This window comes from Diceros bicornis, chromosome 6 (assembly GCF_020826845.1).
Source record: "Diceros bicornis minor isolate mBicDic1 chromosome 6, mDicBic1.mat.cur, whole genome shotgun sequence".
Taxonomy (NCBI): Eukaryota; Metazoa; Chordata; class Mammalia; order Perissodactyla; family Rhinocerotidae; genus Diceros; species Diceros bicornis.
Genome location: NC_080745.1, coordinates 34,614,968 through 34,638,995, shown reverse-complemented (window position 1 = coordinate 34,638,995; position 24,028 = coordinate 34,614,968). Strand labels below are relative to the sequence as shown.

At 52.2% G+C, this 24,028-nt stretch overlaps 1 protein-coding gene across 1 annotated transcript in view; it reads left to right on the top strand.

Moving 5' to 3' along the window:
* The window catches only part of LOC131407585 (cadherin-23-like), a 326,276-nt gene that overhangs the window by 263,258 nt on the left and 38,990 nt on the right, over positions 1-24,028 (top strand). Inside the window, exons 14-20 of the mRNA XM_058544366.1 lie at positions 3,071-3,135; positions 8,492-8,729; positions 10,147-10,252; positions 12,425-12,552; positions 17,353-17,425; positions 19,333-19,449; positions 23,107-23,219. Of these exons, the coding sequence (XP_058400349.1) occupies positions 3,071-3,135; positions 8,492-8,729; positions 10,147-10,252; positions 12,425-12,552; positions 17,353-17,425; positions 19,333-19,449; positions 23,107-23,219 (840 nt within the window). The remainder of the gene's footprint in view (positions 1-3,070; positions 3,136-8,491; positions 8,730-10,146; positions 10,253-12,424; positions 12,553-17,352; positions 17,426-19,332; positions 19,450-23,106; positions 23,220-24,028) is intronic.

The window sequence follows — 24,028 nt, the reverse complement described above, 5'->3', positions numbered from 1 at the left end:
TTGTCCCCAGGGGCTCATCACTTAATTTCCCTGGACCTCAGCTGCTGCAGGCCCCAGGGAGAAGGGGACTGGACAAGGGGACCTCAGGGGTCCTTCCTGCCCAGACAGTTCATGTGCGATTTTGTAGGACACCCAGATATGAAGGGCTTGTTCCCAAGGTCTGGATGTGACCTTCAGAGACAGGAAACCCCCTCATGGTTTGGGCACAGGCCCAGCCCTCTCCACTTCCCGCTGACCCCTCCACACTTCCCAGCCGCTCTCCTCTCCTTCCCCTTCCTCCTTTCCTCCCTTTCCCTTTGAATCCTCGCTCCTCCTCATCTTTGCCCCCATCTCTCCACCACTCCTTCATACTAGAATTGGTTCATTCATTTTCCAAGCTTTCTTGAAGCACTTGCTGTGTGCCAGGCACCGTCCTGCTGGGAGGTGAGCCCGGCAGGTGCGGCCCTGCCCTCATCACTCCCCCAAACCCTTCCATTAACAGATGAGGACGCTGAGGCCACAGGAGGTTGCTGTCTAGTCACACAGGGACCTGGGCTGTTGACACTGGCCTGGAACTGGGGTCTCTCACCACCCTGGCCCCTCACCAAGGGGCTCGATGGCGTCTGGTCAGCTCGTCCCCAGACCCAGCTGCAGTTGTTATGGTCTGATAACAGCACAGGTGGTGATGATGATTCATCAGTGGAGCGAAGGGAACTTAGGGGCTCCCCCACTTCTCCTCTGATCCTTGGCAGGTGGGGAGAGAGGAGGCCTTATTAGGGGCTTTGGTCTCCTCTCCCCTGGAATAAGCAGGCGCCTTTCCTTCTGAGAACAAGTCCTCTCGGCTTAGAAGCAATAACACATAGAGGCAAAGGGCAGGGCAAGACAGCACTGGGTTCAAATCCTGGCACTGCCCCTTTGTTAGCTGTGAAGCCTTGGGTGAGCTGTTTACCCTCTCTGTGCCTCAATTTCTTCCTCTGTAAATTGGAGGTCGTACTGATAATAGTACCCACTCATAGGGTTGTTATGAAGATAAAATATGTGACAAGTGTAAGGTGCTCGATAAATGGCTGTTGTCATGAGTCATGACTCAGGGCACCGGAAGGGTCTCTCATGGAGTCGGTCCTGGGTTGGAGGGCAGGTACATAGCTCAGCGTTTTCCTTCCCACTTATTCCACATGCATCCCCTGAGAACCTGAGATGTCTTCAGAGCCTGCCGGCCCATGGAAGGGACACAGGTCCGCATGCAGTCTACTGGGACAGAAACAGTGGGGACACTGAGGGGAAAGTGGGTCCTGTAAGAGCAGTCCTTTCACAGTGTTTGCGTATATCAAATCGTCACGGTGTACACCTTAAACATATGGGAATTCTGTTTGTCAATTATACCTCAATAAAGCTAAAAAATTAATATAAGATAAAACAAAGATACAGAAACATTTTTAGCAGCACAATTTTATCCAGTTATGACCCTATAGCGAAGCCCGCAATAGACGTAAGTGGACCCAAGGTCAATCGAGGCCTTGCCCGCCTGGCATCTGGTGGCAGGCAGCAGTTTGCCCGGCTCCAGGGCGGTGGCCTGGAAGGGAACAGAGTCACAGTGCCTGGCATGGAGCGTATACTTAATAAGGAACTATTGAATGAATGGTGTCATTTAGCCTGCACTGTGGACTGTAACCAGGCCAGTGACAATGCAGAAGCCCAGAGGTCCTAGCCACAAGAGCCACTCCTCCACTAGAACTGCGTCATCCTGGAGAAGGGAGGGGATGGAGTGGGGTCTCTGGTGGCCTGAAGAAGGAACCCCAGGCTGGAAGTGGGGATCTCAACTTCTGCCCCACTCTGCTTGTAACCTGCTCCTGACCTAGAGGGGTGACAGGGTTACGCCAGGCCTCACTGGGGTCTGGGCCTCAGTTTTGTGCTCTGTGAGATGGGTGGAAATGTCTGTCTTCCTCATCATGTTGTGACAGTTGTGAGGATGAAATGAGGTCATAACAAACATGATGGTCTTTGTAAAAGGCGTGATAGTGCGGGCTGGCGTGGTCACCATCATTGCCATTGTCATCAGCATAAGGCAGGCCTCTCTCCCCCGTCTCTTTTGACTGCAAGTGACAGAAAGCCAACTTGGACCAGCCTGAGTAAAAGAGGTCTTGTTGGACTCACAGACCAAACTGCGGTGGGAAGGGATGTCAGATTCAGGACTCTAGAGCTACCAGGATTCAGCCCGCCTCCTCTCCTAGCTCTCCTCTGGGGGCGCCTTCATCCTCCCCACACATCCAGCAGCTGCCAGTTTCGTCCTAGCTTAACTGGCCTGGAGGAAAGCTTTTACCCCAGCAACAATATGAAGAATCCCAGGGAAGGATTCTGATAGGCCCTACCTGTGGTCAAGGGCCCCTCCCAGCCCAGTCCCTGTGGTCACAGGCAGAGCAGGCAGCTCCCACTCGGACCACTTGATCGAGCAGAGAGAGGTGCCAGAGAAGATGGAGGTGGGCGGCAGACTGTTTGCAGCAGAAGAGGTTGTCATCCAGGTGACAGTCTGCCCTATGCATGCAATGGATTATTCTCAGGGTTAAAGAAGGGAGGGGCACCAGAAATACCCCCAAGGGGCCTCCCTGAATGGGTAGCACATCTGACTTGGGGGCTTTGGGGACTGAGAGAGAATCACCGAAGAATCCACCAGCCGGCTGAACCCACCCCCACCTCCATTTGTGATACTTCACAAACCTACAGGTTGTCACTCCAAGCCACAGGTCCAGGGGCTCTCCTCCCAGCCCCCGAGGATCTGCAGAGAATAAGTCTGCCCAGCCTGACGTGAGTCCAGGAGGGGTGGTTCCACAAAGTTAGAGATTTAGATAGAAGACCAACCCACTAGAACTGCGCTCTCCAGTATAAATTTAAATAGCCATTTGTACCTGGTGGCAACCATGGTGAACAGCGTGGGTTCAGATAATTCGGCCTGGGCCAGAGGCGTTGTGTGGGAGAATGGACAACTCCCATACAGTGGTTTGAGAATGGCATGGGTTCGCTGTGGACGTTTCCTGGGGAGATCGAAGCCCTGGCTGGGTCTAGCAGTAATGACGTCTTGTTCTCACCTTTGCAGGCCACAGACAATGATGTGGGCACCTTCGGGGAAGTCAACTACTTCTTCAGCGATGACCCTGACCGGTGAGATCCTGCCCCAGCCCCTCCGCAGTGGCCCTCTGCCTCTCTCATGGTCTGGGAAACTTCTCAGTGCCCAGGGGGGCGCTGTGCCCCATGGCTGGAGCACTGGGCTGGGAGTCACAAACCCCGCTGGTTTGGCCCTGCTGGTGGTACAGTCGTGCTCCAGTCCTCTAACTCTCTGGAGCGTGGTTTCTCTGACCCTCAAAAGATAGCCTTTTGCTTTGGGAATGAAGAAGCTTTGACTTGCTAATGGGAGCACACTGTCACCAGTTGCAGCAGCTAGCATCTATGAAGCTCTTACCATGTGTCAGGCTCTTTGCCGAGTGCTTTACACACATTATCTGATGTGATTCTCACAACTAGATGATGGAGGAACTCAGCGCTAGGCACTATTATCATCCCCACTTTACAGATGAGGAAACTGCAGCCCAGAGATGCTAAGTCACTTGCCCAAAGTCACAGGGCTAGTAAGCACACAGCATGCAGGGCCAGGCCTCTGCATGTGGCCCTCACCATCAGGGTACTCAGCCTCCAGCAGGAGGGGGCTGTCAACGTGCTGCAGCCATTAGGTAGGTGGCTGGCCTCACCCCTGACCTGTGCCGGCCTTGCCCTGTCACCCACCGTGATTCTGGGCTGTCTCTCTACCTTGTCTTCAGTTAAACTGAGCCAAGGGGAAGCCCTCTCATTTTTAACAAGATCAAAAGCCAAGTTGAATTCAGAGGCAGATCTGGTTCTAAAATTGAAGTGTCTGATGCATCTGGAAGCCCAACAGGATGAATAAGACAGTGGCTGTCAGCTTGGATTACCAGCCCCGACTGTCTGTGTGAATGACCAGGAGGAGACGGAGCTTGTTAGGTGCATCCGGCCACTCTCTGTCACTCTGTGATGGGGCCTCAAAACGGGAGGAAGGAACCAGCCACAGGATGAAGGCACAGGCATCCCTGCCCCTCAGGGGACCATGTTCATGTGGCCTTGTCGTGATCGTCGTGGATTTCCTCATCTCTTCCCATCTTCTGAGACCGGGAACTTCCAGGCTTGGTGGCTGGCATCTGTGGACCAGGTCAGGGCACACAAATGCCAGCTGACATCTCAGAGGAGGCTCCTGAAGGGATGTTTAGAGGAGGCAGGTAGAAGGATGGTCTGGCTAGACCTTGCTCCTCCCAGGAGACGTTTGCCAGGCTCTTACCCAAGGCTCAGTCCCTCGAGCAGAAGACAAAGGGTAGCTCCCAAGAGAGGACCGACCACCCCTCCCCTTACTCAATGCCTTGCTGCCAGTTTAAAGCATTTTGGTACAAAAACATCTGGGATGGCAGAATTTCTTTTTATTTTTTAATTGCCCAAATATGTGTATGTTTTTTTATTGAGATACAATTGGCATACAGTAGTCCCCCCTTATCCACAGGGGATGCGTTCCAAGACCCCCAGTGGACGCCTGAAACTAGATAGTACCGAACCCTATATATACTACGTTTTTTCCTATACGTACATACACATGGTGAAGTTTAATTTATAAAGTTAGGCCCAGTAAGAGACTAACTACAATAACTAATAATAAAATAGAACAATTATAGCAATATACTGTAATAAAAGTTACTGTAGATCTTAGCAGCCTCAGCATATGATTTTTTTTCTTATTAATCAAGAACTTGCACCTTTTCACTTAAAGGAAGCACTTGGCGGCTTCTCTTTGGCATATCTAAATTGCCAGTGTCACTGCTCTTATGCTTTGGGGCCGTTATTAAGTAAAATGAGGGTTACATGAACACAAGCACTGCGATATCATGACAGTCGATCTGAAAACCAAGACAGATACTAAGACTAACGGACAGGTACCGTATACACTGTGGATACGCTGGACAGAGGGATGATTCATGTCCTGGTTGGGCAGAGCAGGAAGACTTGAGATTTCATCATGCTACTCAGAACGGTGTGCAATTTAAAACTTATGAATTATTTCTAGAATGTTCCATTTAATATATTCAGACCACAGGTAACTGAAACCAAAAGAGAAACCATGGATAAGGGAGGACTACTGTATAACATTATATTAGTTTCAGATGTACAACATAATGATTCGATATTTGTATATATTGTGAAATGATCACCACAATAAGTCTAGTTAACTTCTGTCACCCATACATAGTTACAAAGTTCTTTTTCTTGTGATGAGGACTTTTAAGATCTACTCTCTTAGTAGCTTTCAAATATGTAATACAGTGTTATTAACTATAGTCACCATGCTGTACATTACATCCCCATGACTCATTCATGTTATAACTGCAAGTTTGTACCTTTTGACCCCCTTCACCCATTTCGCCCATCCATTTACCCCCCGCCTCTGGCAACCACCAGTCTGTTCTCTGTATCTATGAGCTCAGTTGTTTTGTTTTTATATTCCACATATAAGTGAGACCGTACAGTATTTGTCTTTGTCTGACTTATTTCACTTAGAATAATGCCCTCAAGATCCATCCATGCTGTTGCAAATAGCAAGATTTCCTTCTTTTCTATGGCTGAATAATATTCCATTGTATATATATATACCACATTTTCTTTATCCATTCATCCATTCATGGACACTTAGGTTGTTTCCATATCTTGGCTGTTGTAAATAATGCTGCACTGAACATGGGGTTGCATATATCTTTAGAGTTAATGTTTTTGTTTTTTTCAGATAAATATCCAGAAGTGGAATTGCTGGACACATGGTAGTTCTATTTTTAATTTTTTGAGGAACCTCCATACTGTTTTCCATAGTAGCTGTGCCAATTTACGTTCCCACCAACAGTGCACAAGGATTCCCTTTTCTCCACATCCCTGCCAGCACTTGTTATTTCTTGTACTTTTGATAATAACCATTCTAACAGGTGTGAAGTGATATCTCATTGTTGCTTTGATTTGCATTTCCCTGATGGTTAGTGATGTTGAGCATCTTTTCTTGTACCTATTGGCCATCTGTATGTCTTCTTTGGAGAAATGTCTATTCAGATCCTCTGCCCATTTTGTAATCAGATTGTTTGGTTTTTTAGCTATTGAGTTGTAAGAGTTCTTTATCTATTTTGGATATTAACTCGTATCAGATATATGATTTGCAGATATTTTCTCCAATTCCGTAGGTTGACTTTCCTTTTGTTGATGGTTTCCTTTGCCGTGCAGAAGCTTTTTAGTTTGATGTAGTCCCACGGGTTTATTTTTGCTTTTGTTGTTGCCTTTGCTTTTGGTGTCAAATCCAAAGAATCATCACCAAGACTGATGTCAAGGAGCTTACTGCCTGTGTTTTCTTCTAGGAGTTTTATGGTTTCAGGTCTTACATTCAAATCTTTAATCCATTTTGAGTCGATTTTTGTGTATGGTGTAAGATAGTGGTCCAGTTTCATTCTTTTGCACGTGGTTATCCTGTTTTCTCAACACCATTTATTCAAGAGACTGTCCTTTTCCCATTGTATGTTCTTGGCTCCTTTGTCGTAAATTAATTGACCATATTGCATGGGTTTATTTCTGGGCTCTCTCTTCTGTTCCATTGATCTATGTGTCTGTTTTTATGCCAATTCCATACTGTTGTGATTACTATAGCTTTGTAGTATAGTTTGAGATCAGGGAGTGTGATGCCTCCAGCTTTGTTTCTTCTTTCTCTTGCTTTCACTGTTTGGGGTCTTTTGTGATTCCACACAAATTTTAGGATTGTTTGTTCTATCTCTGTGAAAAATGCCATTGGAATTTCAATAGGGATTGCATTGTATCTGTAGGTTGCTTTGGGTAGTATGGACATTTTAACAATATTAATTCTCCCAATCCATAAGTACAGAATACTTTTTCATTTATTTGTGTCGTCTTCAGTTTCTTTCATGAATGTCTTACAGTTTTCATTGTACAGGTCTTTCACCTCCATGGTTAAATTATTCCTGGATATTTTATTCTTTTTGATGCAATTAAATAGGTTTTCTTAATTTCCCTTTCTGATAGTTTGTTTTTAGTGTATAGAAATACAACACATTTCTGTATATTGATTTTGTATCTTGCAGCTTTACTAAATTCATTTATTCTAACATTTTTTCGTGAAGTCTTTGGGGTTTTCTACATATACTATCATGTCATCTGCAATTAGTGACAGTTTTACTTCTTCTTTTCCCATTTGGATGCCTTTTATTTCTTTTTCTTGCCTAGCTCTGGCTAGGACTTCCAATAATATGTTAAATAAGAATGGCAAGAGTGGGCATCCTTGCCTTTATTCCTCATCTTGGAGGAAAAGCTTTCAGCTTTTCACCGTTGCATGTGACGTTAGCTGTGAGTTTGTCATGTGTGGCCTTTATTATGTTGAGGTACATTCCCTCTGTACTCAGTTTGTTGACAGTTTTTATCATAAATGGATGTTGAATTTTGTCAAATGCTTTTTCTGCATCTACTGAGATTATCATATGATTTTTACCCTTCATTTCATTAAAGGTGTGTATCACATTGGTTGATTTGTGGATGTTGACCCATCATTGCATCCCTGGGATAAATCCCACTTGATCATGGCGTATGATCCTTTTAATGTGCTGTTGAATTAGTTTGTTAGTATTTTGTTGAAGATTTTTGCATCTGTGTCCATCAGGCATATTGGCCTGTGATTTTCTTTTCTTGTGGTGTCCTTGTCTGGTTTGGGTATCAGGGTGATGCTGGCCTTGTAAAATGAGTTTGGAAGCGTTTCCTCCTCTTCTGTTTTTTGGAAGAGTTTGAGAAGGATTGGTATTAGTTCTTCTTTAAATGTTTGGTAGAATTCACCAGTGAAGCTGTCTGGTCCTGGACTTTTGTTTCATTGGGAGGTTTTTAATTATTGATTCAATCTCCTTATTAGTAATCAGTCTGTGCAGATTTTCTATTTCTTCATGATCCATTCTTGGTAGGTTGTATGTTTCTAGGAATTTATCCATTTCTTCTAGGTTATCCAATTTGTTGGCATATAATTGTTCATAGTAGTCTCTTATGATCCTTTGTATTTCTGTGGTATCAGTTGTAGGAATTTCTGACCATTACAGTTCTTCAACATCTAAATATCTCCAGTAGGCGGAAACTCCTGTTCACAGCAAGAGGAGGCTCATTCTACCTGAATTTTCTCTTTGATTAAATCCACCTATTCCTGCCCTTTTGGCGCCTGACAGCTCCACCCCTCACGTGGTCCTGATCCCTGCACACCACCTCCCACCCCACTCTGCATTAGAAATAGCTGCTCTTCTTATTTAGGGCAAGTGAAAAAGAAGGCAGATTTCAGACTTGACCCATTTCTCTCTGTTCATCACCCTGGTAAATGCAGGCCCTAATCTACAAGCCTGCTTTAAACCAGGGCGTCCTTTCTCTCCCTCCTCCCTGCCTGACACAGGTTCTCTCTGGACAAGGACACAGGCCTTGTCATGCTGATTGCCAGACTGGACTACGAGCTCATCCAGCGCTTCACCTTGACGCTCATCGCCCGGGACGGGGGCGGCGAGGAGACCACAGGCCGGGTCAGGGTCAACGTGCTGGACGTCAATGACAACGTGCCCACCTTCCAGAAGGATGCCTATGTGGGTGCCCTGAGAGAGAACGAGCCTTCTGTCACACAGCTGGTGCGGCTCCGGGTGAGATGCCAGCGTGTCCTGCGGGCCGGCCGTTCATCTGACCCTTCCCTCTGTGCCTTCTTCTTCACCACCCAAGAGGCGTTAACCTCCCGTCCACAGAGAACTCTGCCCAGATTTGGGGTCACGTTCTTGGCAGTGTTGGGCCACCTCTGAGCATCACCTCATGTCCCTGGTTACTGAGTGGGGCTAGTATCTGTCACAGCTTAAACTTCAGGTCTCCATTCAGCAAAAGGACACCCACCTATCTCCCGTGGCGAGTGCCGAGCAGTCCCCTGTGTGAGGACACCCATCCAGGCCCTTTAGTGGCTGCTTAGAATCAGGAAGTGCTGCAGCTGGAAGGAACCAGAGGCCGTGGACACAACCCATTTCACGGAAGGGGAAGCGGAGGGGAGAGGCAGGCTCGAGAAGGCACAGGGAATTAGTGGAATAGTCAGCCAGGACCGGAACTCGGGGCTCCACACTCCAGGTGGCCTCCTTCAATGTGTCCCCACCACGCTCCGGTGACCTCTGACCAGAGACTTCCTAATGTCCTCTCACCCCTTCCCCGCTCTGCCCACCCAGAGCTCCATTTAGAACTTGTTTCTGGCAGAGGCAGGACGAAGACAAGGTGGCGGTCGTGGGCATGGGGGATACACAGAGGACAGGACCGTGTGCCCACCCAACATGGCCATGGCTCGCATCGGACCCTGCCCTCCCTTCCTGCACCCAGGGGTTACACCCAGAGTGGTGGGATGCCCCTGGGGCTCTCTAGGGTCAGAGACATCTGGGAAGAAGCTAATTAATTCAGCCACCCCGGAAGACAGTCAAGAGGAAGAAGGATCCCTGACCCCATTCCCAGTGCCTTCTTCCCTCCTTGCATTCATGCAGCATGCACTTATTAGACACCTACTATGTGCCAAACACTGTGCTGGACTCTAGGTATGCAGCAGCAATCAAGAAACATAAGGTTCCTGGTCGTGTGGAGCTGACGGGCTGAGTGAGGCAGGCAGATATTAAACAAGAAGTTACAGTCAGGTAGGGGCACTGATGGGGTGCACAGCACAGGGCCCCAACCCAGTCAAGAGGTCAGGCAAGGCCTCTGTGGGTAGAGTGTTCGAGCTGGGACTGAAAGGTCTCGGAGACAGTCATGCCAGTTATGATGGAGCCCCTCTCTATCCTCAGGGAACCCTGGTCTTCCCTCATTCTCTGTAGGCCTCTAGCCTGCCCTCAGATTCCCAGGCTTCCTCCACACCCCAGCAGGGAGGGGAGCAGGGTGTCTCCTGGGAGCCAGAGAGTGGCCTCCAGCTAAGGGACAAGAAGATCCTGGGTCACCCAAAGCAGAGGGCTCTGAGAGGGGTCAGTCCTTGCCTCCCACCTACCCTCTCTGGCCCCAGCCTGCTGAGGGATCACGGTGCCCTGTCCACCCTCTTCCTCCCAGGCCACGGATGAAGACTCCCCTCCCAACAACCAGATCACCTACAGCATCGTCAATGCCTCCGCCTTTGGCAGCTACTTCGACATCAGCGTGTATGAGGGCTATGGAGGTACGTATCGGGTAGACCTGAGGGCCCAGCCCGGGCAGGAGGGTGGGCAGGCGGGAGCACGGCTGCACACTCGCACCTCTCAGGAGGGGCCCTTCTGTCTCCCAGACACCCTGGACCGCTCGGGAAACTGCTCCATAGCTCCCGTCAGCTGGAGCGGCACGTGGCCTGGGGTCACCCTTCTGTAGGATCAGATTTGTATCTCAGATCGGCTGGCTCTTTCTCTGGGTCTTAGGCCCATGGCCAGCCCAGCATCTGATGGTACCACAGTCTGAGGGGTCCCTATTCTTTACCAAGACTGCCTGGGCAGCTCTATGGGGTGGAGGCTTGTTAGCCGAGTTTCCCCATCCTTTGGCCATGCTATGGCCGCTTCCCAGCCCTCCTAGCCTGTGGCCGTTCCCTGCTTGGCCCAGGCACAGTTCTGCACTCTAGACCAGCCCCTGCCTGCCCCGCTGTGAGTCCTAATCCCTAGAGCCCAGCAGGGAATAGCAGCAGCAACCTTAAGCTCCAAGATCCCAAGACAACCTTGTTTTTCAGACAAGGCAACTAGGGCCCAGAGAGAGGGAGCAACTTGCCTGAGGTCACACAGCAAAGCTGCCAAGTGAGGCCCTTGTGATCTGATTCTTTGTTGCCTCTCCAGCGTTGTCTCTCAGCACCCTCCTCCCCCAGCTAGAATCCAGCCTCTTTGAACCCCTTGATGCTCTCTCCCCTTACAGTGGCCACTTCCATGTCTTTGTAGAGTCTTTTCCTTCTGCCAGGAAAGCACTTCCTCCCTGTTCCTTTGTCCTGCCTCCCTCTAACCTCTGGGTAGCTTTAAGGGCTCATTTGGACATCTTTTTCTCTAGGAAGCTTCCCTAATGCTTGAAGATGGATTAGGTGCCCCCAAGGCAGAATGGATGTGCATTAGATAACTCTGGGTCCAGTGCTCATTCCTAGCACCCCACAGTTGTGTCAGAGAAATGCAGTCGCAGAAATTGCAGTCCTGACTCTGAATGCTACAGCCCAATGTTCTCTATAAATCTATGCTCCCCCCTTTAAAAACCTGAGCAGTTTCTTGCTTCTGCCCACCCGCACACCTCACCCTCTTCTCAGCTGGAAGAACCCTCCTTAGGTCTCATATTACTAAAGCAATAGCTTTGTTTCCATTTTCCAAATAGAAAGTTGCAATTTAATATTGTTGTAATGCATTCGCAGGCTACCCGTGCCCCCCACTCCCAAGCCAATATGCCTTCCCTCCCAGAATTGAGACCTATGGCCTAGCACCAGAGCACTAACAGTGCGAGTTCTGGCGTGCGCTGTGGTGGGGACATTTGAGGGCTGAGGCGGCTCTCTTGGCTCCCCCAGTCCTACCTCTCCACTCTGCCTGCCTTTGGTGTTAAGGTCTTCGCCCACCTTCCAGTGGAGTTCTGCTGTGGGTAAAGTCTGCAACACCACACCCTGAGTGTCCGCCCAAGGGGTCCAAACAGTGCCCAGAGCCAGCCACTGGGCAGGCACGAGGAGCCCATGGGGTAGTGCGAGGAGGAGAGAGCGAAACGAAAAGAGGGGAGAAAGGCGATGAGAGAAAAGGACAGGGCCAGAGGGGAGTCAGGAGGGAGCTGCCCTCTGCACCCCACTGCCTGCACCACCTCCCGCTACCCCGACACTGGGCAATAAATGGGTGGACTCGGTGCTTATCTGGAGGGGATCAGGAGTGGGAACAGGAAGAGGACTGGAGAGCCTGGGACATGACGCTGTTCTCCAGGCAGCTTCCAGATTGATGGGGGAGTGCTAGATGACTGGATCAGACAGACAGACAAGCAGGCAGTAGCACCTTCTGAGGAAGAGCCAGGGCTCTGGATTCAGACAAACCTGGCTCAAACATCGGCTCTATCAAGTTGCTAGCTGTGTGACCTTGAGCAAGTTACTGAACCTCTCTAAGCTTGGTTTCTTCATCTGGCGGGGCTTACATTGCCACCAAATAGTTACCACCTGGCAGGCTCAGCACTGGGCCTGGCAAGTGTCACACAACCAGTAAACCTAAGTCCAGACCACGAGGCTCTAGGAGTTCAGAGGCAGGAGGGGACAACGAGGCAGAGCTGGCCCGGCTCATGTCAGCTGCCCACAGGGGAGCGCTGGCCGGCTGGGCATGTAAAGGCTGCTTACAAAGGGGCTGGGGCCCTGTTCCTGTCGTTTCAGTGATCAGTGTGAGCCGTCCCCTGGATTATGAACAGATAGCCAATGGGCTGATTTATCTGACGGTCATGGCCAAGGACGCTGGCAACCCCCCTCTGAACAGCACTGTCCCCGTCACCATTGAGGTGTTTGTAAGTACCCAGGGGTGTGGCCTTGCCCTTCCGGGGTTGAGGGGTGGTGAGTGCTTCCCAGAGTGTCGGGGACCTGCCTGAACCCTGTGTCCCCACTTCCTTGGCTGTCCCCACAGCTCTGGGGATTGCCCGGCAGACTGTCCCAGAGGCTGCCCCCTAGCAAACCTCTGCCATTGCTGCAGCAGCCAAGCTGCCTCCCAGCTTGGCCGGAAGGTCCAGGGCCCTGGAACATAGGAAGAGCCAGGCTGTCCTGCTCATTCGGGGGCCTCAGGACACCCTCGGACAGGGCGCAGGAGCTGGGGCGCAAGCAGGGAGGAAATGTGGGATTCCTTCATTTACAGCCACATTCTGTGAAGTTCAAGGGAATTCCTGAAGGTCATCTTCTCTCTCCTGCCTCTCTCTCTATCCTCATCTTCCTTTTTTGCTCCTTTTTTCCGCTCCTCTGAAGATCCAAAGGGGCCTGAAACCAAACCACAGCTTGTCTGACACGAATATCAACCACACCTTAGTGCCTTCTGTGTCTGAAATTATCAGTCACCGAATCCATCTCCATGCTGCTTCATTTGCCCCGTGCTGCTCCCCCAGCGATCCCGGGAGGCAGATTGTGGTCTGACAGCGGGCCAGCGGGCCTTTCCCCCCGAGACCACCCCTATTGCGCACGCACAAGCTGACCCCCCCACCTCATAAAGGCTGCTGCCTGCAGGAGAGGGTGAACGTGTGTTGATGGAAGAGTTAGTGCATTAGCGGCTCCAGGAGGATTAGATCAGATTGTCACGTTAGCAGATAACACTGTGATTTGACATAACGCTCAGGAAAATCTCGCCCAGAACAGGCTTGCTGGATGACCTTGCTGTCCCAGCTGGCTTCGCCAACAGCCTCCGGCGCTGCCCCACAGCTGGCTTTAACACACCTGTCCTCTCAACCCAAGGCTGAGGCTCCAGGGCCACCTCCCGGATGGGAGGGACCTCATCTGGGCAGGAGACCCTATTGCTTGCTGCACAGGGTGGGGCTGGCAGTGATGGAAAAGTCGAGGGAGATGCCTGGGAGGGAGCCCCGCAGGTGGGCATGTGGGAGTGGGATTTAGGAGTGGCATGACGAGCCAGGTCCAGCAAAGGGAAGGCCAGAGAGTCTGGGGCCTTCATCTGGCACTTCTGGCTTCAGGGAGTGGCAGGGGAGAAGGACAGAGAAGAGGAGACGCACAGACGCCTGGACACTTGTCTGCCTTTAACCCGCTACCTCCCACCGTGACGGGCCACGGGTGATTCTAGCAAAGAGCTAGAATGCATCCCCTGCCAATCAGTCCTGGTCTTGACCGTTCCTGGTAATGACCACGTCCTGGCCCACATGGCCCCGGCCCTGACTGCATCTCTCAAACCTGACCTTGGTTTCCCAGTCTTGACCACAGCCTAACCTCCCCTAACCCCGGCCTCACTCATAACCCTGACCAGCTGACCCATCACTTTCAAACAGCCCCCACCCTGTGCTGCTCAAGCAGGCGGCAAAGTCCTCCCGTGCTCAAGGTGCAGTAGCAGGTCCTGGAGGGATGTGAAGGGGACTGTGAAGCCTGCCCTCCCCCACCCCGCCCCGGCCGAGGAGACGCTGAATGGAGGAGGGAGCATGGCTTTGGAGGCAGATGGCTTTGCCTCCCTCTAGCTGTGTGACCTGGGGTTCTTATCCTCTCTGAGCCTCAGTTTCCTCATCTGCAAAATGGTGATAATCATGGAACTGCCTCGTGATATTGTCATGAGGATTAAAAGAGATCACACAGGTGGCACTCGGCTGCCATCACAGCTGATAAGGCAGACATGCATACCATCAGCAGCATCCGTGCCCCGGGCCGTCGCTAGTGCAAATGGGAGTTCCAAGAACTCAGCTGGGCAGAGAAGGACCCTCTCTAGGCTTTAGGGAAGCGGACGAGGGAGAGGGTGGGACTAGGGGAGGTTTAGGGAAATAAGTTGAGGTGTTCTGCACCAGCCCAGGGATGGGCAGGCAGAATTGGCTGAATGGAAATGAAAACTTGTTGAGCTCTGACAGTGTGCCAGGTGCTCTCACATTATTCAGTCTCTCTCAGTCCCATTTTACAGGTGAGGCAGCTGAGGCTCAGGGAGGGAACAGAGCTGGTCCAAGGTCACCAAGGTCACACCTTCCTCACTTATTGGCTAGTAAGAGGCATTTGAATTTACTTCCAATCCTAGTAAACTAGCATTTGAACCCTGACCCGTCTGACTCCTGGGTTCACATCCTTTCCACCTGGGACTGGAGCCTTGGAAATTCCTATCTGCACGTGATCGAGACCAATACTCCTCAAAGGTCAGGTGAATTCCCTGGGAATCTTCCTAAAATGCAAATTCTTACTCAGCGCATCTAAGGTAGAGCTGAGATTGCGTTTGTCACCAGCTCCCAGGTGATGCTGATGCTTCTGGTCGGGGGACCACACTTGGAGCAGCAAGGTCTTCAAAGATCTGCGGATCTGGAAACCCAGGGACTGCCCCAAACCCCAGTCCCTTTCCCACCCTGCGGCTCAGTTAAGGAAGGGACCCAGGGAGGGCCTCTTTCTCTTTTTGCCTCAGCCCCTCGAGTGGAACCAGAGCGAGCAGGAAGAGGAAGGCCAAGGGACTGAACTAACCTTTCATCCGCTGTGAAAGAAAGAGTGGCCGGCAGCCTCAGCCTCCCTCCCTGATACCAAGGAGCGGGGTCTCCATGTGCAGGGGGTGTGGGGGCAGGAATCTACCTCGCTGTCCACTCAGCAAGCCGGGGTGTTCCCTGGCATGGAGCCACCTCAGCCCAGCGGAAGGGGCGTTGTTTTCAGATTCCCTCAGAGCTGCCATGTGGTCAGCAGTGGCCCTGCACTTTCCTTCCGGGTCCACCCTGGCCCCTGGCAGCAGGAGGGTCAGGCAACAGAGACGGGTGCTGCCTGGGCTGTGAGTGAGCATCCTCTCCCGAGCAGGGCTTTCAGACTGTGTAGTCACTTGTGTCTAAGGACCACACTTGAAAAGGTCACCGCCTTTGGGTGGATTTTGCACGTGGGTGATTTTTAAGTAGCTGTCACTTGACTGGGCTGCCTCCTCTCTCCACCGAAAGGATTTTCTCTCAACTGGAAAAAAAAAAAAAAAAAACCCAGCGGAGATGAAGTAGTTGATGGCAGTACTTACTGCCCAGGTTGGGGGTGGGGAGAGGCAGATCAAAGCGACAGGGATCTGGAAGGAGGAGGGGACCGGCGACAGGGGCCAGGTGATTCCTTTTCATCCACTGCTTGTTGGTTTTTAATAAAGAAGTCAAACTCGGTTTGTAGATTTCCCATTAGGGGACAATAAGCTTTTGTAGAGGGAGCTGCTGAATTAGAACTAATAGCGAATGCAGCACCAGGATCCGGGGAAATATCACCGCTAATAAGTTTCTGCCTCATGCTCTGTCACTGACATTCTCGGCGCCGTTGCGTGCAGCCAAGCAGAAGGCTTAAATATACACGTATATGGGGCACTCATGCCCGCGCCAGGGGCGTGCCCAGGCCTGCTGTCGGGGTGTTGGACGTCAAGTGAGTCCTCACACCGCCAGTTCTCTGAGGCTGGGAGAGGACAGGTCAGCAGGAGCTGGTGCGCAGTCCAGAGCCAGGGGCCAGATTGGGGAAAAAGAAGAGCATTCCTTTCTGGGCACCCACGGTCCCTGCAGGATGGGATTCTCTGAAGTCCCTAGGGGTGGATGGCCAGGTAGCATGCCTGCCTCTTTCATGCTTGCTCAGCCAGACGTAACTCCAGCAAAAGAGGCGTACTCCAGGAGTCTTCCCCTCAAAGAGCTCCCAGTTCCCTGGGGGAAATGAAGCCCTCAGAGCATGCACCCCTGAAGACTGCAGCCTAAAGACTCCCCAGGGGGTCGTGACCCAGGCTGACCCCTGGGCTCTGCACAGGGCTCTTGGGAAAGGGGAAAAAGCTCTGAGTCAGGTGGGTCAGTGAGGCTTCCTCCAAGTGGGGAACAGGCAGGAATTCTTGCTGAGTGATTGCAAAAGGCAGTTGGTGCGTGTGGGAGTCTTAAAGGGTAGGAAAGTCTCCCTTGATTGTGGAGGAGGGAGATAGCATGTGGAGGAGCTGGAGGAGGCCGAGGCTGCTCCTGGGCCCCAGCCTGCCAGTTCAGCCCATGGCCACTGACCATTGTCCCTCTGACCTGGTTGCTGAAGAAGACTGGGCCTGAGGAGGGATTGCTCCAGAACTGGAGGTGGTAGGTTCTGAGCCAGGGTTTGCCCAGGGGGGCAGAGGAGCAGCTGTTCTGTTGTGTGTGGAGGGTTCTAGAATTCAGGCTCTGGGAACACCTGACCCCCACCTGCCACTGCATACTTCTGGGTTGGAGTGCTCCTTTCTCCCTTCACTTCTAGGAGGGCTCTTAGAACCTTCCACCATCGTCTTGGTGGAGCTGGGAGGGAGGTTCCGGGTGGGCATCCCCAGCTTATGAGCTGAGCGGGGCAGAACTGGAGTAAGCTTGGAGCTCAGTTGGAGGACTGATGGGGGGAGCCAAGGGGGCGAGAGCTGTAGGCAGTTCCAAGTGCTGCCTTCATTCTCCATCTCCCTGGCCCTCACCATCCCTTCCCAATGCCCACGTGTTTCCCCAAGTCCTGTCCTGCCTTCTTTAACTGTAGCCCAACCGGAAGGGCACCTGGCCCTCTTGTGGCACCCCATGTGGCTCTGGTTATACATTGAGGCCAGTGCTCCTCAGCCAGCTGTGCCCAGCCTCCCCTTGGTGCCAGCCTGCGACAGCTGACCAGCCCCAACTGCCTCTTTGGTTCCTGCAACCTCTCTGTTTTCCTTCCAGGATGAGAATGACAACCCTCCCACCTTCAGCAAGCCTGCCTACTTCGTGTCCGTGGTGGAGAACATCATGGCAGGTATGGGCCCAGGCAGGGGAGGGCATGAAGGCAGGAAACCGGCAGTCCTGGTACATACAGTGTGCAGACCTAAGTTTGCACACGGATTCAGGGGACCTGTGCCCCTCCCTGTCTGTTTCCCATGACACATGAGGGACCCTTTGGAGATGTCTAGTTGTCTGCCAGCCAGCAGCTAATCACAGAGCACCAACTATGTGCAGACACTCCACTAGGCTCTTGGTCCCTGCTCTCCTGCAGCTATGTTCTAGCAGGAAAGAGAATAGTGAGCAGTAATTAAATCAACAACGTTGATTAAACAAGAGTGTACAGAGAGTTCTGAGATGACGGTGCTGTGAGGCAGGCCCCAGGGACCATGACAGTGGAAGGGGTGGCCTTGAAGGTTGGCGTGTGTTCCTACGTGAGGATGACAATGAGAAGCTCATCCCTGGCCCAGGTCTCAGGTGGCACGGCCCACCTTGCAGAGCCAGGACCACCAGCTCCACGCTCAGATTCCAGGGGACCAGCTCTGTCCTGGGGCCAGGCTGATAGCTTCATTCTTACACCAAAAGTATACTACTCTAGTGGGGAAGACACCCATATCAGGAATTGCTGAAGCAGGGGGAGGAGTCAGGACAGCTGGGGTCAGGGACAGCTGGAGTCAGGGACAGCTGGCGTCCGGGGAGACCTCCCCTGGCACCATGGAAACTTCTAAATAGAGCCTCATAGTACTTTCCTGGAGTCTGATGATTTGCTGTTGGGTGCCAGGCTGTGCCCCGCCACCCTTCCCCCTCCCAGTTGGCAGCCCCTGGAGAATGTGACTGCTGAAGTGGCCTCGTGCACTCCACACCATCCGCAGGGCCTCTGCTCAGGAGTGGCCTCATCATGGCACTTAATCCTCTTCCACGCTGAGTATGCTTGGATAGGGGGTGTGTCAGGGTCCCTGTACCTGTCCTCCTGCTCCAGGCAGGACTGAGAGTCAGGTCAGAGGCCCCAGGGCCTCCTGGAAGGGGCTAGAATGACCTGCCTGTTCCACAGCCCCGCACCAGGCCCCTTACACCCCAGGGACTTTTGATACATCAGCACAGTAGAAACTGTGTCTGTGGCTCCTGGAGAGCTACCACCCACAGGCTTTATCCCGCGGGATCCTCACCACCAGCCCCACAAGTTGGGCTTTATAGTTAGACCCATTTTACAGAGAAAGAGGCTGAGGCTCAGACAAGTTAAGGCACTGGCTAGAGGTCCTGCAGGACTCCAGCTGGGTGTCATGACTCCAGAAGTCTGCACACTCAGCCTCCCCACTGTCCTGCCAGAGCTAGCAGGAGGGGGCTGGAGCCACAGCTCTGGCGGACACGGCCTCAGGACAGACTGCTCGCAGGGTCTGGCTAGGGCAGCCAGGAAGGCTGATCCCCCAACCCAGGATTTCGCAGAGATGAAAATGAAGGTGAGGGCCTTAACTGGACATTAAGGAGAAAGTAAAAACCCTTATAAGTGCCCCTTGTGAACAAGATAAAACAAGACTGAAATTGAATACAATAAATGTAGACTAATTTAATATGGAGCTTCATTTCTTTTTGACTCAAAGTCAAAGCTGGTCAATGTGAGTGTATTTAATATGGTGGCCAGCCAGGGAGGCGTGGGGGAGAGGCCATGGTGTGCTCCCTGAGGCTGGCCCAGGAGGGGGAGGGGGGCGGGCTCAATCCCTCCCAGGCTCCAGGTCCCACCTTCCGCGGAGCGTTGTCCCCGCACAGCCCAGGATCTGGGCCATGGGAGCAAGTGGTTGAGCCCACTAGCATCCCTGGGTCACCCCTGCGGGCAAGCTGCCCGCCTCCTGAGGGCTGGTCACCAGGTGGTCCCACGGCCCGCTCCTAGGGCCTGAGGCTGCGGGGCCAGGGTGAGTGGCACACCCCTGCCCCTTTGTGTCCCTGAAGGAGCCACGGTGCTGTTCCTGAATGCCACAGACCTGGACCGCTCCCGGGAGTACGGCCAGGAGTCCATCATCTACTCCCTGGAGGGCTCCTCCCGGTTCCGGATCAACGCCCGCTCAGGTGAGCCCTGTTCTGGTCCTCTGCACCTCAGGCTGACTCGCCATACCCAGCCCAGGGCTGCCTCTGGGCCAGGGTCTCCACCCTCTCACAGGAAGCCCCCATTTTTGAGCAAGCCAGCTTTGCGCGCCTGGTTTATCCCTGAATGTTAATTTGGGTGTGATTACTAATCTCAACCCCTCCTCAGAATCACAACGTGAATTTCTCCACTGAAGGGTGTCTTTCGATGGTGAAGAGCCCTGTTACGTGTAAAATGTGTTCCATTTTACAGAGGGCCGGCTAACATACCACTCTTCAGGGCCACCTTTCTTCAAGCCTAAGTGTCGCCCTCCCTCAGCTGCCCACCTCATTCTTGAATCCTTCTCCTCTTCCTAACACGGCGTGTGTCTCGGCTTCCCCACCTGCAAAATAAGGCTGCTCCTATTCAGACTGTGGTGTGGACTGAGTCATTCCAGGGATCACCCTTGGAGGAGCCCCTGGCACAGAGCAAGTGCTAACAGTTAGCTTATCACCAGCATTCTTCCTGGTCTTTTCACCCAGGGGCCCCCATCCCCAGCTGCCTGCTCAGCCCATGTAACTCTCACCTTTCTCTGCGTTTCTCCACATGCCTCCCACCAGATCTCTCTCTGCCTTGAAGCTTCGAGGGCTTGTGTGGGGGACATAAAAAAGCAACAAGGGACCCCAGGCTTTTCAGCCAGAAGCTGGGAAGGAACATGAGGCCCATGGATATTCACTCAGATATTCATTCAGCTATCAATGGGGGCCTGCTCTCTGCCGGGTACTGTGGTGGGTGCTGGGGTGCAGGATGGAATAAGACAAGGCCCTTCCCTCACAGAGTTCCAAGTCAGCTTAGTGGGCATGCGAGGCTCCCCACTTCCAGGTACCTATTTCTGTATTAGGTAAGGGAGCTGTAGATGTTAAACAGGCAAACCCTGAAATCTCAGTGGCTTAACACAACAGAAATTCTAACTCACACAGCAGTACAATGCCGTGTTCAGTGGGCAGCCTTCCACCTGGTGATTCTGGGACCCAGGCCCCTTGCATGTTGTGGCTTCAAGGTCACTGCAGAAGGGAAAAGAGAACATGGTGTATTGTGCAAGGAGATGTTTATAGGCCAGGCCTGGAGGTGACATATGTCACTTGTTGCCACATCCCAGTGGCCAGAACCAGGCAATGGCCCTGGCTGGATGCAAGGCAGGCTGGGGAACGTAGTCCCTGGCCTGACAGCCACTTTCCAGCAACCATCCTAGCCTGGGAAGGTAGCAGGAATCCTTGGTGGACTCTGGCCATCCCTGCCACAGGTGGTCAGTGACCCAGCAGGGCGTTAAGTCTTCTGTCCATGCCTCTCTGGTCAAAGTCTGCCTTCAATCTCTCTTTCATCCCTTTTTCCTGGAAGCTTGGGGAGCAGATGGCTGGTGCTGATGTGGACAAAGACTGAACACATCCAGGGCCATCCTGGGCCTTCCTCCCTGCTCTCAGGAGCATCCACCCTCTGGCAGCCCACGTTTCCAGGGGACTCAGTAATATCGTTAATTAACATTGACCAGGTGCTCAGCCCTGTTCTAAGTGCTCTGACCCGCATTGTCCCAGTTCGCCTTCTTCACCACTCCGTGAGACAAGTAGTAGCATTATCCCCATTTTCTAGATGAGGAAACTGAGGCACAGGAGAAGTTAAGTAACTTGACTGAGGACTCGGAGAGCCTGAGCTCCTGACTCCAGAGCCCAGACTTTGAATGCTACATTGTATAAAGCCACGTTAGAGCCACATGCTGCCACCCAGATACAGCGACGGGCACAGTGACCTTTCAGTGCCCTGCCCTGCCTCCCCAGTCAGGGACCCTGTCTCCACCCCGGCGCCTTTAACAATGACATGGACATTTTCCTGCTGCCTTAACACAGCTCCTTCGGCTCCCAAGGTGTAAGCGTTTTCCTCTGAGCTCCTCGGTCAAATTAGCCAGGCCTGCTCCACAAAGGTGGCCTTAATTGGATCTAATTTCCCAGACAGGAGGAGCCATCTATCATGCCGACAAGTTCATGTTTAAAACTTTTTAGAGATTAATTTCTTCCTCGCCCTGCCAATTAATTGATACCACCCCAGCAAGGAGCGTGGCTCAGCAGGCAGACCTTTGCCAGTCTTTCTTTCCTGGCCTTCGTGCCTTTGCTGCCCTGTCCTCCACCCCCAGCTCCCTCTCAGCCATGCACAGGCCACAGGACAGGCCAGTGTGGCAGGAAGGGAAATGTGAGAGTAGAAGGATGCCTAGCGGCCGTTGGCCCAGCTCCCTTGTTTTATGATAGAATAAACCAAGCACAGAGAAGTCAAGTAACTTGCCCCAGGTCACCCAGCTTAGGCAATGGGGATAAAAAGATGCACAGCACACAGTCCCCTTGGAGAGCTTCCACAGCCCATTGGAAGGAAACTAGCATTTTCTGTGTATTGGGAGCTTCACCTACAGTCATTTAATCCTCACGACAGCTCTGATTCAAGGGCATACTAATCTCCATTTTACAGATGAGAAACAGAGACTCAGAGAAATTAAGTAATTTCCCCAAGGCCAAGCATCTGGAAGGGGCCATAATCAGAATTCAAATCTGGGTCTCACTGTCCTCAAATACAGGCTCATTCCTGTGGTCCATGTGAGATGGTCAATGGCCTGGCTACCGTGCTCACACCTGCTCGCAGGATGCAATTGCGTGCGTCTCTTCCCAGATCCAAGTTCAATGCCATCAAGTTGGCAGTTTAAAATGGGCCCTGGTGGGAATATTTACACCATGGAAATCGGCAAATGCCTTTTTTTTTTCTTTTGGGGAGCTGGCTGTCAAGCATTTACTAGCACACCACTACCAGATGACTTCCATATTTTAGTTATACCAAATACAAAGAAAAATCAAAACAGGCTGACAAAAACTATGGTCTATTTTAAATGTTTGTATTAATAGAATAACTTGCTTATGCACTAAAAAAATTCAAGGCAATATGATTATGTGACTCAGGGTAATTAAGGACATTAGTTTATAACTATTAATTCTCAACGCACCATAGGTTGAACTGTCCAGTAATGAGTCATAAGTCAGAACATGTGTGAAACACTTGCCGTGTTTCAGTCCTGCTGCTGTATTTCCGTGACTGTATGGATAAATAGTGCAGGTGCAGTGCTGAGCTTTCCATGGAAACTAAATCCATCCCACAACAGCCCTATGACATAGGTCCTATCATTGTTCCCTTTTGACCAGATGAGGAAACCGAGGCACAGAGACTTTAAGTAACTAGTTCCAGTGATAAAGCCAGGAAGCTGATGGCAGAAGTCTAAAGGAAAGGTCCTTTGTGACAGAGCTTGAGGCCAAGTAGCCCTCCTGCCCTGTTCTCCAGCCCCCAACCCCGTGATCAGCCTCGGGTTTCTCACATCTGAAAATACCCCCTCATCACGGGGTTATATTGCCCAGCTCTGAGTTTCTGAGGTGCTATCCTCGCTCCCTCCGTGAGTACCATCTCACCACCCCACAGTGCGCGCATGTACACATGCACGCTCGCACGCACACTCTGCTGGATCATTTGATCTCGCAAGCATCTCTTTCGTGCTCTGACTCTCCTTCCTTCTTGTGCTCTCTCCCTCCTTCCCCGATCTCTCCCTGACCCACCCAAACTTCCCCTCTCTCCTGCAGGGGAAATTACCACCACCTCCCTGCTCGACCGTGAGACCAAGTCTGAATACATCCTCATCGTGCGAGCAGTGGACGGGGGCGTGGGCCACAACCAGAAAACTGGCATCGCGACTGTGAGTGCCCACGCCTCCCCTGCCCCCCAGCTCCCACTTGCCGATCAGGTGCTGCTCCCCAGTCATCTTCAGGTTGTACCTCTTAGGCCTCAGGACACAAAGTGAGGCAGTGGGAGTGGAGTGAGGGTGGCAGGTACCAACCCACTGTCAGCCAAGGTCAGCCCTGGGGCCACCACAGCTATAGGGAAGAAAGGCATTCCCACCTGGGACGTGGGGCACTCAAGAGGGGCAAATATTTTCTCACCTGCCCCTAAAAGACCAGCTGGGCAGGTAGCAGAAGGCTTGAGCCCCATGGGCCCCTCGCTACGCTGGCACCTGCCGAGAAACAGGAGCAGGTATTCTTGCCAGGAAGAGTGGCTCAGAGCAGGAAGCAGTGCCCTGGAGGGTCCCCGGGGGCTTGCACCACCCCACCCTAACACTCGTGGTGCCAGGAAAGGATGCTGGGTTTCCCTGCCATGAGCGAGTAGGACCCATGAGGGCCTGGAGGCCCAGGCCTTGTCACCCTGCCAAGGGTGCCTCAGAGAGTGGGAGGCTAGAGGAGGGACATTGGAGGGTCCTGACTGGGCTCTTGGCTGCTGAAGAGAGTGGGGGAGTGAGAGTCAGTAAGACCCTCTGTGGGAGAGGAGGCTGATGGGCTGATGGTCACTCCAGCCACCTCCCCTCCTTGGTCCTCAATTGCTTTCTTCGGCTCTCCCTTGGGAGCCCTCTCCTGACCTCTCTCCATGGCCCACACCCTACCAACAGCAGGTGCCCCTATCCTTGTCCAGCCAGAGGGGCTGGGGTTGGTATCTCTGGGCCAGGGAAGAAAA